Source organism: Cydia amplana, chromosome 3, assembly GCF_948474715.1.
Source record: "Cydia amplana chromosome 3, ilCydAmpl1.1, whole genome shotgun sequence".
NCBI lineage: Eukaryota > Metazoa > Arthropoda > Insecta > Lepidoptera > Tortricidae > Cydia > Cydia amplana.
Window position 1 is genome coordinate 3,450,802 of NC_086071.1, and position 14,253 is coordinate 3,465,054.

The 14,253-nt window shown below is 42.0% G+C and overlaps 1 protein-coding gene across 1 annotated transcript in view; it reads left to right on the forward strand.

Moving 5' to 3' along the window:
• Positions 1 to 3,840: 3,840 nt before the first annotated feature.
• The window catches only part of LOC134662377 (MAP kinase-activating death domain protein), a 68,579-nt gene continuing 58,166 nt past the window's right edge, over positions 3,841 to 14,253 (forward strand). The window contains exons 1-6 of the mRNA XM_063518584.1: positions 3,841 to 4,062; positions 5,377 to 5,557; positions 6,430 to 6,571; positions 7,205 to 7,346; positions 10,269 to 10,426; positions 12,596 to 12,846. Coding sequence (XP_063374654.1) covers positions 3,961 to 4,062; positions 5,377 to 5,557; positions 6,430 to 6,571; positions 7,205 to 7,346; positions 10,269 to 10,426; positions 12,596 to 12,846 — 976 coding nt within the window. The 5' untranslated portion in view covers positions 3,841 to 3,960. The remainder of the gene's footprint in view (positions 4,063 to 5,376; positions 5,558 to 6,429; positions 6,572 to 7,204; positions 7,347 to 10,268; positions 10,427 to 12,595; positions 12,847 to 14,253) is intronic.

The following is a 14,253-nucleotide window of genomic DNA, read 5'->3' on the forward strand; positions in this document are numbered from 1 at the left end:
CACTTATTTAACGACGTCTTACAAAACCTTTACGTCTTTACAGGACCCGTCGATACGTATCGTAGCTAATAACTATACTTATTACACGCGTGGGGCCGAGGTTTTGCTTACAAACGATTTATCCAACGATCTCCAGGGTGGCTACGAATAGGTACCTATATTCCCGAGAGTCGTAAATATGGAAGCCGTTCCTAAATGCTAGAGTTAGAAAACTAAAGAAATGAGACTTGCGAGTTCTGATGTAATTATTGGGAAAATGACATTACGGATAACAAAGTCGAGTGTATAACCTTCAGCGTTGTTGTAGGGCAGAATCAATTGGCTGTGTATTATTAGTCACCGGGATGAGTTGCGTGGGCAGTGCGCTAATCAATGCCATGCTTTGTTTATACAAGTATACAGACAACACTGAAAGTTCTTGGAAAAGGCCACAGTACAGATCATACAACTAAAAGGAAACATATATTATGAAAATATAACTTTTTTTGAGATATGTCGTTCAGTTTTCATTTGTATTTCAAAATTGTATGTCGAGCGTTATTCCAATTTTGACCTGATTTTTTTTAACTTATTTTACACGACTAGATTTATCTGCTTGTTCTATGACTATTAACAATATTCCCGTATAACAAAATAGTAGATTGTATCACAAGGGAACAAAATGACATATTTACAGCGAGGGCATACATTGAATCCTGAACGAAGCGAAGGATTCTATAACAGGATCCCGAGCGTATTGTGTTAACGCCCAAGATAGAAATACTTTTGCTACCATGTGACACATACTGCTTTTCACATATCACCTATAAGGAAATCATATTCATTCTTATTTTCATTTTACCTATGCAAAAAAAAACAAAGTTTTAGAGTGTCCTAATAGAACAGAAAAGTGGCACTTTGATCCCTGGGGAGCAGGGAAGAAAAGCATTTTAGAATACATAGGTGATGTCAATTCTGGCTGGCATATACCTGCCGAAAGGTGATTTAAAATTAACAAATTTTGTAAAACGTCATTTACTGAAAACAGAAATATTACCTACTTTGCTACTCCGCGAAACAATAACGTTCTACTCGTTCTAGTCAATCAGTGCCCGGGTGGTTTCCGTCGCCGGACGCCAGACCGTCAACATCTCGCCTTATCATTCATTGGTGGTATCGATTGATCGCTACCTACTCTCGATGAGGCTGCACTCCATTACTTATAGGCTTTCCCGGAATATCAAATGGCTAATAGGATAAGGGCCACCCCAGCCAGTCTACAACTCTATGGCCGAACGTCGACGCAACGTCATTTTCCATAGCGCTGACCAGACGCCGACGCTCGAAAGACGCTAGATGTGGGGTGGCCCTAAAGTGGCGTCGGTCTCTGCCATTATATGTATGCTAGTTTTAAGGTAAGTACCTATATATTTATGTATGGGCCACTAGTTGCCTGAAATAAAGATTTCACGAAGTATCTCGCCCTAGCAGCGACGTGTCACCGATAAACGCAAGCATGGCATTAGGTAGGCATCTATAACATAAATAGGTACGTACAATACATACTTATAAGTATGTACACTAGCTTTTGCCCGCGACTTCGTCGGCGTGGAATTATTTCCCGCAGTTAGGATAAGTATAGCGCCTGGATCTTATGGCAATACTTTTAAGCATATATAAATGCTTAATTACTTACACCAATTAACAGGCAATTAATTAATTTTCTTATTTCCACCCCACTTTTCACCCTCTCTAGGGATGACTTCCGACATAAAAACTATCCTATGTCCTTCCCCGGGATTCAAACGATTTCTATGCCAAATTTAAACTAAATCCGTTTAGCGGTTTAAGCGTGAAGAGTTAGGTAACACACAGAAAGACAGACACACATTCGCATTAATAATATACGCATGCAATTCATATCGGTAGCCGGTATTTAAATGTAAGCTGGTGGGTAAATTTACTAGCTAGCTATTGAGTAGCTGAATTTATGGAGGATGATATACTTAATATGTAACTTGTACTTTAAATATAATACTTTAATAGGTAGGTATATTTAATTCTAGTTCACAGGTAATAAGTATAGTTTTAATTAAAAGAGGCTACCTATGTTATTTGTTATTAAGTATACATATTTTTTGTTACTTAATTACTTGGTTAGAAGTGTAATATAGAAAATTAGTAATAAGCAATAATATACTGAACATAAACTGCTTTGCTATACCCTTACAGGGTCCATTATATTAGTACCTGTTAGCTAGTGGAGGTGCCTCCTAATTGTATCTACTTATACTACTCGCATAGTATTATTTTCTTGTTTGGCGGTGAAATCATTTCGCGACGTTGCGCCTGTTGATTAAACTGAACGACGGGGAAATTGAAGAGGGAGGAAATGGTGTGCCAGATTGTGTTACCTTCAAAATCAATTTTCTTACCTAAAGAAATAAGTGATTCATCACAAATAACGTAATATTATAAAATTATTAAGGTAGATAGGTTCATGTGTTCGTTGGCTTATTCTTAGGTAAATATAAAACGAACTAACTGGGGTTAGCTAAAGCTTCCAAAATTCAAAGTTGTTGTTTACTTGAGAAAGTAAACAACAACTTTGCGTCCTTGCAAAACAAATATCTATTACCATTTCAGCAAACATTTACTTTACCAATTCCTTGTAACTATAACTAGACAACGCTTGCCATGAAAATGGAACGTGGTTACCGATATTATTCTGCCCTGCTAAGCCGAAAAGTGCTATCTCAAAAGAAAATTCATTGCTAACTTATACTTTAGTTTCTATAGCTGAGAATTCCATTTTCAAAATCATTTGTTTTTGAGATAGCGCTACTTGGCTTAGGAGGGCAGTATTTCACATTCAATAAATTCTGAAGTTCCGCGATGTGCCGCGTCATACATCGAATATCTAGGTCATATCATATTGTATCCTTAAGTACTTCCTATTACCTACTCCTATTTCCTATTGGAAGCTTTTGACTCATTTCCCGATTTCAGATTGAGCTGAAATTTTGCGTGCATATAAGTATGTAGGTAAATCGGATGACATTTTACATTGCATAAATGCAATCGGATTGCATTAATGCAATGCAATCTGTTTGGGGTTGTTAAATATGTTGATAAAGTGCAAAGGATGTCCCTGGTGATCCAGCGTGGCAATGCTGCGAGCATCATGGGCACCTTTGCGCCGGGAACGACTTGAAGCGTTGTCTTTTTTTTTAATTTATAATTTTAATTTGTAATTTTAGATATAAATATTAAAATTATTGTATAATAAATATTAATAATGTTGATAAATATTATTTGCCTGTGATAAGAAGAGTATAGTCATCGAATAAACCTTGTACCAAAAATGAAACTTTTGACATAAAATTTATCATAGGTCTAAATATATATATTATACTACTCTTTGGGTCTAAATCGCTTTTCGATTTTTTATTGGGTCCGCAAGAACAATAAAGTTCCTGGGAGCTTCTGGGATCAGTTTAACTATATAGGTCAGTGCTATTGGGTCATGGTCTATAGGTTTGATTGTGTATTAAATCAATAACAGTCGATGGAGCCGCAGCTCGAAAACTCTCGGCAATGCGCATTGTTATAGGTACACATGTCTATAAGCTCGGAAACTCGAATGTAGAAATTATTTAAAAAATCTGTCTCATACTTCATGATTTTATATTTTCCCATTGTTAAATCCAATTACAAAGTTTGGGCAGATACATGTCATATCAGATTATATTGAAAAAGTTCGGGCTTTGTTGCTAGCTTATTTACGTGTTATTTACAAATAAAAACTTTTTGAATTTACCGAGCTTACTGAAGGCAACGTTATACAATAATCTTTTCTTTGTTTCAGCATTTTAGTTAAAAGTGATAATTATGACAAGCAATATCTTAATTAACTACAATGAATTCGAGAAATCCGGCGCTTAGAGCAGAGGGGTACTGGAATAGTCACACATCGGAAACATGGACATCCAGAAGCAGCACCTGTGCCCGCGGCTGGTGGATTATCTAACCATCGTGGGCGCGCGGCCTTACACCACGGGGAAAGGCCTCGCTCCAGTTCAGGTAATCTATTTTTAATTAAACAGTGGAGTCGTTTTTTGATCTCATGACAACGCCAAAAGTCATGTCAATCATGAGAAGGCGTTTCAGTCACATTGAGAATTCGACTTAACGTTATTAGGTATTTATGGAAGTGTTTTTAAGTTATACTTAGCTTGATTGTAGATATGTTGATACATTCAGGCTTCTATGCTTAGCCACTACCTACTATATAGGCCGTGCCAAACAATTATTAAACATATAACTACAATGATAGAAAATTAGAAATGTTTGATAAAAGTAACCAAATATTTTGTAAAGTAACTAACATAAACAAATTGAGATTTGATTTGCTAACTATTTGTTAGACCAACGCATAAGTCGGTGTGTAACAACAAAATCGATTTTAAAATATGAATCAAAATTTATTTCTTTAGGACTTAAGTTCAGTTATTTTTTGAATTAGGTACCTACCTACTCAATGAGTTCGGCCTATTATTTATTTCAGCCAAGGCCAATGTGGGGAAGTGTGAGTTTATAAGGAAAGACCGTCTACTGGCTCTTTCTGCGCTTTCAGTTTAACAAATTTCAGTAAAAGAAATATTCCACTAATGTCGGTAGAGCAGAAGGAATGAAGCTCTACCTTTCTGAATGTGTCCGAGCCACGTTGTCAGCAAAACTATTATTAGCTAAGCACCCCTATTACATACGCGTATTTGTATGCAGGGTAATATATAGCTTTGCTGACTACCTGTACATATAATACGAGAGTTCTTGTCCCATGATGATCTTACCAGCAATAAATTTTAGTGTAGTACCTAAAGGATGATTTCGTTTTAACGAGGTTCCACTGAACGAGGTGACTATATTTAATCTTATTCCAGATCTTTAATATTGAATACACCTATGAACCCCATGAAATATTTTTGGAGCATAATTATGATTGAATGCTTTTTAAGGCGAGTACAGAGTTATCTACGTACCTACTAAAAGCGAATTTAGGGTATGTATTTTTGCAACATTGAAAACGGGGTAAACTCTTTAACCTCTAGCCGGCCATACGTCAAACCTTGCCAAGCAAAATGAAATTTTATTTTGTCAACACAAAGTTCAAATTAGAATGGAACAGGAGACCTTTTTATAGGTCTCTGGGCGGCTAGAGGTTAAGCCGGCGAAATGATATTTCTCACGAGACGCACCTGACAGAAAACTTACTCAAACTTTTTAGTGTGTTCGTCTACTTGCCTCACTATCGGTAAAATTTAGGTAGCCTTTACTTTTACAGACATTACGAGCAGACTTGTATAAGTATGTACATGTTTCAATTGAATCGCGCAGGCACCGGAGTTGCTTCGGCGGTACCCGCTGACGAACCACGATGACTTCCCGCTGCCGCTGGACATGGTGTACTTCTGCCAGCCCGAGGGCTGCGTGTCGGTGGGGCCGCGCCGCGCGCCCGGCAACATGGCGGCGCGGGACACCACGTCGTTCGTGTTCACGCTCACGGACAAGGACTCGGGTACGGTACACTCCCGTGCGGGTCGGTGGGGCCGCGCCGCGCGCCCGGCAACATGGCGGCGCGGGACACCACGTCGTTCGTGTTCACGCTCACGGACAAGGACTCGGGTACGGTACACTCCCGTGCGGGTCGGTGGGGCCGCGCCGCGCGCCCGGCAACATGGCGGCGCGGGACACCACGTCGTTCGTGTTCACGCTCACGGACAAGGACTCGGGTACGGTACACTCCCGTGCGGGTCGGTGGGGCCGCGCCGCGCGCCCGGCAACATGGCGGCGCGGGACACCACGTCGTTCGTGTTCACGCTCACGGACAAGGACTCGGGTACGGTACACTCCCGTGCGGGTCGGTGGGGCCGCGCCGCGCGCCCGGCAACATGGCGGCGCGGGACACCACGTCGTTCGTGTTCACGCTCACGGACAAGGACTCGGGTAATGCTGCGAGCAAACCATAGGTACCCACGCTGCGGGCATGCAAGCTCGACGCTTACGCCGACCGCTAGGTACCTAAAGTCTATTTTTTTATTCGGTAGACTGAAATGACAGTTAATAGTATGAACATGAAATGTCATTCCATATTATTAACTGTCATTTCAGTCTACCGAATAAAAAAATAGACTTTATATTTGCTTTAACCAATATTTGGCGGTAACAGTATTATCAAACTTCAACTTTTGGCACTCAAAGTTACCGCATAATCGGCATAATGTAATGAGCTGTACAGTAAACTTTCACTATACAATCGATGACTAAGGCAAGACGCAACTACTAAACTATTAACTAAGGGTCGTTTACATCAGACCGTCTCTCATCGTCAAAGCGTTCGCTGTTTAGCGGTCGGTACAACTGGCTCTAAGTCAAGATTAATGTGAACAGGCAAGACCCGCTACGGCATCTGCGTGAACTTCTACCGCGCGGTGGAGCGTGCGCCGGCGCCGGGCCCGCGCGAGCGCTCCATGCTGCGCCGCGAGTCGTGGCGCAAGTCCGTGGAGAAAAGCTCCGACTCTGCCTTCTCCAGGTGATACGTACTTTGCGTTATGCAATTTTTAGACTATGGCACCTGTGCCAAAGAAGGCCCGGTTCTTAAGCTTGCCTACTTTCAAAATTTACACTATTTCAAGCGTAGGTTACGTCTTCTCGGAAAGGGCAGTGTTAAAAGGATCTACGCGGTTGTACTATAAATTATCGTGTGTACTATTATGGGGTTTTAACTATCTGTATGCCAAATTAGATGTATAGTTATGTTATTAGACATTCCGACAGCTTTATCCGTGCTGCATTTCACATCTGGCTTGATTAAATCAAGCCTTAACCTCAAACCAACTATGAAACCCACATAATTAAAACAAGTGATCCTAACTTATGGGCCCTAAAAGATAAGATAAGATAAAGTTTATTAAGTTCAAAAGGTTACATCACATACATAATTTCTTAAGATATGTTACATAGTATTCTCTGTCCAAGATCTTTCGCTGATACTTAAATTAGGTATAAACCTGAGCTATAAGTACCAGCTACCTTCCTTTTGTCTCTATGTACTTATTTATACATGTATTCAATGTTTAGTAGGATTAGTTAAAGATCCAAAACATTCAATGTTTAGTAGGATTAGTTAAAGATGTCCATTTCTAACGCGGCGCGAATGTTTCAGTGACTATAGGAGCAGCAATGTGGCCCCAAGCGACTCGGAGCGCGACTGCAGCGCCACGCTCGGGCCGAGGCTCGCGGCTGCGCCCGACTCTGAGAGCGGCGGCTCGCACACGCCCAGCCCCCGCGCCAGCAGGAAGCGACAGGTAACCGACTACTAGCGCCTGCAGTGAGGCGGCCCTCGGCCAGCAGGAAGCGACAGGTAACCGACTACTAGCGCCTGCAGTGAGGCGGCCCTCGGCCAGCAGGAAGCGACAGGTAACCGACTACTAGCGCCTGCAGTGAGGCGGCCCTCGGCCAGCAGGAAGCGACAGGTAACCGACTACTAGCGCCTGCAGTGAGGCGGCCCACGGCCAGCAGGAAGCGACAGGTAACCGACTACTAGCGCCTGCAGTGAGGCGGCCCTCGGCCAGCAGGAAGCGACAGGTAACCGACTACTAGCGCCTGCAGTGAGGCGGCCCTCGGCCAGCAGGAAGCGACAGGTAACCGACTACTAGCGCCTGCAGTGAGGCGGCCCTCGGCCAGCAGGAAGCGACAGGCTGCAGCGCGGCGCTGGGTGCGCGGCTCGGCCGCGCCCGACTCTGAAAGCGCGGCTCGCACGCGCCCAGCCCCATGCCAGCAGGAAGCGACAGATAACACGACCTTGCAGCGCTGAGCTGATTAAGACTAAATAATTAATTGTCAAACAATCAATAAAGGACAAATATTAAATTGGGGTACATTACAATTTGTAGCTATTAGCTAAGTTGCTCATATGTTTATTAAGACTGTTTGTTTCTCAATAAAAAAATAAAAAAAATACACTTATTCTACACCACCAAAAAGAAGATGTTTTACAATAGAATTTGCCACCATTTATCAACATATTTTTACCTACCTACATTTCATAGAATTTCCATGACTAAATTTGAAAGTAGTTAAATCAATACCACAATGCGCTTAACTCAGCTAATGTAATAGTTAATGCACCTACTATATGTAATTCTGTTAATTTGCCGAGCTATTTAGATATCTAAAACGGTGTGCGGCCAAGTTACGAGGTACAAAATTAAACTTCTCAGAACTAAGTTAAAAATAAGTACAACATAAACAATAGAACTAATACAGAACATCTACGAAAAAAGCGTAAGCCGAGTAAAACTGGATAGAGCCGGCCCCGAAATAAACATTTGGAGAGGCGTACGGCAGGGCGACCCCCTTTCCCCTACTCTATTTATAACGGTTTTGCAAAGCATCATGAAACAATTAAACTGGTCAAAGAAAGGCATTAATATTAAAGGCAATTAGGTACCTTAACAACCTACGTTTCGCCGATGACATAGTGCTGTTTTCAGAAAGCGCATCACAACTCGAAGAAATGACTAGCGAACTTAACTCAGCCGCGATATCGGTCTAGAACTAAACATAATTTTTTTTTATTAATAATTGAGCCTTTATACGTCCCACTGCTGGGCACAGGCCTCCTCTCATGCGCGAGAGGGCTCGGGCTATAGTCCCCACGTACACCTTCACATACACCTTTGAACTAAACATAGAAAAAACCAAAATTATGACTAATAGCGCTCAAAGACCCATATCCGTGGACGACCGGCAGTTGGAATATGTCCAGAAATATATATGTTTAGGAAAGCAAATATCTTTCTCAAAAGACAGACACCTTGAAGAACTAAACAGACGGATGAGCATGACGTGGAATAAATTCTGGGGCCACAAAGAAGTTTTAAAATCTAATCTGCCCGTTAAGCTAAATAAGAAAGTTTTAGACTCATGCCTTTTACCTTGTATCTCGTATGGAAGCCAAACTTGGATCTACAACACCCACACAAAAATAAAAATTGAGACATGTCAGAGAGCCATGGAACGAAGTATTCTTAATCTGAAACTCAGGGACAGGCAACGAAATGCCGAGATAAGGAGGAAGACAAAAGTCATTGACGCTCTAACCCACTGCAAAAAGCTTAAATGGAGATGGGCCGGACATGTTGCACGCCACGACAAAGAAAGGTGGACTAAAAGAATCTCAACATGGGCTGGCCCCCCGGTAAAAGAAAAAGAGGTCACCCTTTAGAAAGATGGGCGGACGAACTTACAAAATTTACAAACGACGACTGGACAAAAATAGCCCAAGATAGGAAAAAGTGGAGAGAAATGGAGGAGGCCTATACTCGTCGAGAGGTCTTTAATAATAATAAAAGTTAAAAAGTTAAAAAATAAATAATAATAATCAAATTCTATATCAACAATAATTGTATAATTGTAAAATGTATAATTTAAATTTAATTATATTTTATATATTACTAGCGACCCGCCCCGGCTTCGCACGGGTTAACAAATTATATATAAACCTTCGTCTTGAATCACTGTATCTATTAAAAAAAACCGCATCAAAATCCGTTGCGTAGTTTTAAAGATCTAAGCATACAGACAGACAGACAGACAGGGAAGCGACTTTGTTTTATACTATGTATGTAATGTATTATTAAAGAAATAAAAGGCTTAAATAAAATAAATAAATAATAACGAGTGGGCGCGACCTTGCTAGGCCACGCCGAGAACTAATAATTTCTCAAGCAAAAACCGAAATATTACTGCCACAGCTCGAATTCGCGATTTCGGAATATGCAGCCAACTTGCGAGATTCCATTAGTTCTTTATTTCAAAGGTGTTGTTGAGTCTAGAGGGGTTGTAAGTGCGCTGCCGGACGTTTAAGATGGGAGTACGCTCTTTAACAATTTCGCAATTTTACTTCTAAAATTTTATAATCGACCAGCACAATTGAGTTGTACTTATTATATACACCATTTTATAGATACCTACTTACTATAATAGCCCAGGCGCACCACTAAAGCTAAATTTTATAAATAATTTTAATTTATACGAGTACCGGTCGTAAGTGTGGGCCGCTAATCAGGATATGCGTACACTGCCGCTAATGAAATGAGCGGTCGCGCTCCCATATCAAATTTTGTACGGGATCGCCTATGTGTGGTGACCTCGATTATCTTATGTGCTCCGTCTAGTTATTGAGGTGGTCTGTGGGCCTTAACCTTCTGATGTTTATGTTGCAGCGAATACGGAACCACTCCCTGACGTCACTGTGCCTGCTGTCGCACCACCCATTCTTCTCCACATTCCGAGAGTGCCTGTTTATCCTGAAGAGGTTAATCGATGCCTGTAACGAGTCTTCCAGTCCGCGGCGCGTCGGCGCGTCCAGACAATTATTTAGGTAATATTTTGCTATAATTGGATGCACACATTGCACACCGAACTATCGAAATTATGGGTTGGTCTCGGACTGTCTAGAACACAAAATGACTAGTGTAATATTTTGCCTATATCCCTTTTAGTCTACATCGCAAACGGTCTAGAACACAAAATGACTACAATTATTTAGACCTTTATTTACCGACATTTCGTCGGTTTATCTTTACGTTAGCGATGTCGACGGAGCCCCGCTGCCGCGGGGCTCCTATTTCTGTCCGGTTTGGCCTTCGGCCATTTGAAGATACCTAACGAACCTAACCTACCTATATGTGGTCATTTTGTGTTCTAGACCGTTTGCGATGTAGACTAAAAGAGATATAGGCAAAATATTACACTAGTCATTTTGTGTTCTAGACAGTCCGAGATCAAAGCTCTCTAGGCACAGGTACATAACAGGCTGAATCGTAACTTCGAAATAGGTAGTGTTACGTAGCCACGGTGTCCAGTGGCGGATTTGCCCTAAGGCCGAGTAGGCCCGGGCCAGCCAGATATTTGGGGCGGCAGTCTATATGAAGGGTGCTGAGAAAGGGGCGGCTAGTGCTTACTACAGGGCCTGGGGCCTAGGGCGGCAAAGACTGTAAATCCGCCACTGACGGTGTCTTGTGATTGGCAATGTGTGGAGTCCCCGTACCAAGTATTATACCTACTTATTCTATTGCATTGTGAATTTTATTCTTAGGCGCACAGTCAAGTTAAACTAAAGAAAGGGTAACGCAAAATTTCAGTTTTATTATATTGCATTTTTATACGTTTTGTTCAAGGGCAAATGCCATGAAAAAGTCCACACGGAAACTAGTCTTTATTTGAAGACACCAACCAAAACCTTAAAACCACGAAGACATGTCTTAATTTTCATTTATTTTCAGTTACTAAATAGTACGTCGTTACCCTGCATACCATAGAAGTATGTATAATATAGCTAGTAATATAGCAGAAGGATTGTAAACAGAAGGAGGAGCACAATTTTAAACAGGAGTGTATTTTCAGAGTTATTGAGATAAAAGGTAAAAATCCGAGCGATGGCCAATGCTTCCGTCGCAAGGTTCTTAGGCGCGCCATATCTTTTTCCTTCTAATTTACTGGCTTTATGACCCCTCTTTCTAAATAGTCCGTCACCGTAACACCGCCTTCTAGTCACCAGTGTTCACAAGTGTATCATGACGCGCCTTAACTCATACGCAACTCTATTCGTCGCAGGGATACAGTATGGTCAGTCATAACGGGCCAAGCGTACGACAACACGCCCACGATAGTCCTGTGTTCACAAGTGTATCATGACGCGCCTTAACTCATACGCAACTCTTGTCGTCGCAGGGATACAGTATGGTCAGTCATAACGGGCCAAGCGCACGACAACACGCCCACGATAGTCCTGTGTTCACAAGTGTATCATGACGCGCCTTAACTCATACTTAACTCTATTCGTCACAGGGATACAGTATGGTCAGTCATAACGGGCCAAGCGTACGACAACACGCCCACGATAGTCCTGTGTTCACAAGTGTATCATGACGCGCCTTAACTCATACTTAACTCTATTCGTCGCAGGGATACAGTATGGTCAGTCATAACGGGCCAAGCGCACGACAACACGCCCACGATAGTCCTGTGTTCACAAGTGTATCATGACGCGCCTTAACTCATACTTAACTCTATTCGTCGCAGGGATACAGTATGGTCAGTCATAACGGGCCAAGCGCACGACAACACGCCCACGATAGTCCTGTGTTCACAAGTGTATCATGACGCGCCTTAACTCATACTTAACTCTATTCGTCGCAGGGATACAGTATGGTCAGTCATAACGGGCCAAGCGCACGACAACACGCCCACGATAGTCCTGTGTTCACAAGTGTATCATGACGCGCCTTAACTCATACTTAACTCTATTCGTCGCAGGGATACAGTATGGTCAGTCATAACGGGCCAAGCGTACGACAACACGCCCACGATAGTCCTGTGTTCACAAGTGTATCATGACGCGCCTTAACTCATACTTAACTCTATTCGTCGCAGGGATACAGTATGGTCAGTCATAACGGGCCAAGCGTACGACAACACGCCCACGATAGTCCTGTGTTCACAAGTGTATCATGACGCGCCTTAACTCATACTTAACTATTCGTCGCAGGGATACAGTATGGTCAGTCATAACGGGCCAAGCGTACGACAACACGCCCACGATAGTCCTGCACGACGTGAAGGAGATCGAGACGTGGATCCTCCGGCTGCTGTCGGCGCCGGTGCCGGTGCCCGGCAAGACGCGCGTCGAGCTCGAGGTGCTGTCGCCCACCGCGCACTCGCCCCTGCTCTTCGCGCTGCCGGACCACACGAGATTCACCCTCGTGGATTTCCCACTGCATTTACCTCTCGAGCTCTTAGGTTAGTTTTTAGGGTTCCGTAGCCAAATGGCAAAACACGGAACCCTTATGGATTCGTCATGTCTATCTGTCTGTCCGTCCGTATGTCGCAGCCACTTTTTTCCGAAACTATAAGACCATACTGTTGAAACTTGGTAAGTAGATGTATTCTGTGAACCGCATTAAGATTTTCACACAAAAATAGAAAAAAAAAACAGTAAAGTTTGGGGGTTCCCCATACTTAGAACTGAAACTCAAAAAAATTTTTTTTCATCAAACCCATACGTGTGGGGTATCTATGGATAGGTCTTCAAAAATGATATTGAGGTTTCTAATATCATTTTTTTCTAAACTGAATAGTTTGCGCGAGAGACACTTCCAAAGTGGTAAAATGTGTCCCCCCCCCCCCCCTGTAACTTCTAAAATAAGAGAATGATAAAACAAAAGAATATATATAATGTACATTACCATGCAAACTTCCACCGAAAATTGGTTTGAACGAGATCTAGGTAGTAGTTTTTTTTTAATACGTCATAAATCCTCTAAATACGGAACCCTTCATGGGCGAGTCCGACTCGCACTTGGCCGCTTTTTTATCCTCTAAGGGCCACTTGCACCATCACACTTACCCTGGGTTAACCCGTTAACCCAGTGTCAAATTGTACTGGTAACCGTGGTAACTCCAAGTTTAACCGGTTAACTCCGGGTTAGTGAATGGTGCAAGTGGCCCTAAAACGAACTTTTTTTATATGAATGGCGGCTTAGCCTAGTCGATAGTAATGTCTTCGAAGCTGGTGAGGGCATTGATTGGTGTGATGGGCTATGTAATACCAAATTAGTATATTTGTAGTTCTAGTTCTAGTAATAAATCGCATTCTGTTAGGTCGTTGTGATTACTAAATAAAATAAGGCAATACGAAAACTCACCCACATTTATTTCAGTTATCTTTATACGGCTATAAGCTCGAGCCCATAATTTTACCTGAAGTACCAGCCAGTCTACAATTTGAGCTGCAGAACATTTATTTTAGGTCATTAATACCCAGGACCAATAAACACTTTAACGAGCAACTTTGGCCATCTATTATAATTGCTGCGTAGGACAAGTGTGGGTCTCTTTAATCCTTTTATATGTAATCATACAATAAAATTAAATAGGTACATACTCCTTAATTACGTTCAGGAGAAAAAATTAAAAAAATTACGGGTTGAAATTAGGGATTGCTCCCGGTACTGAGTTTGTATGGCGAGAACCGGGAATTTCCCGGTTCCGGTACTGTATTTGTATAGAAAACCAGTACCGGGAGCAATCCCTAGTTGAAATATAATAGACTTTTATTACCATAATTTTGAACTTATAATATTTGGAGGAGTCAATATTAGGCCATTTTCTGAACAGCGAATATTAGGACTTTACAAAAACTTTAAA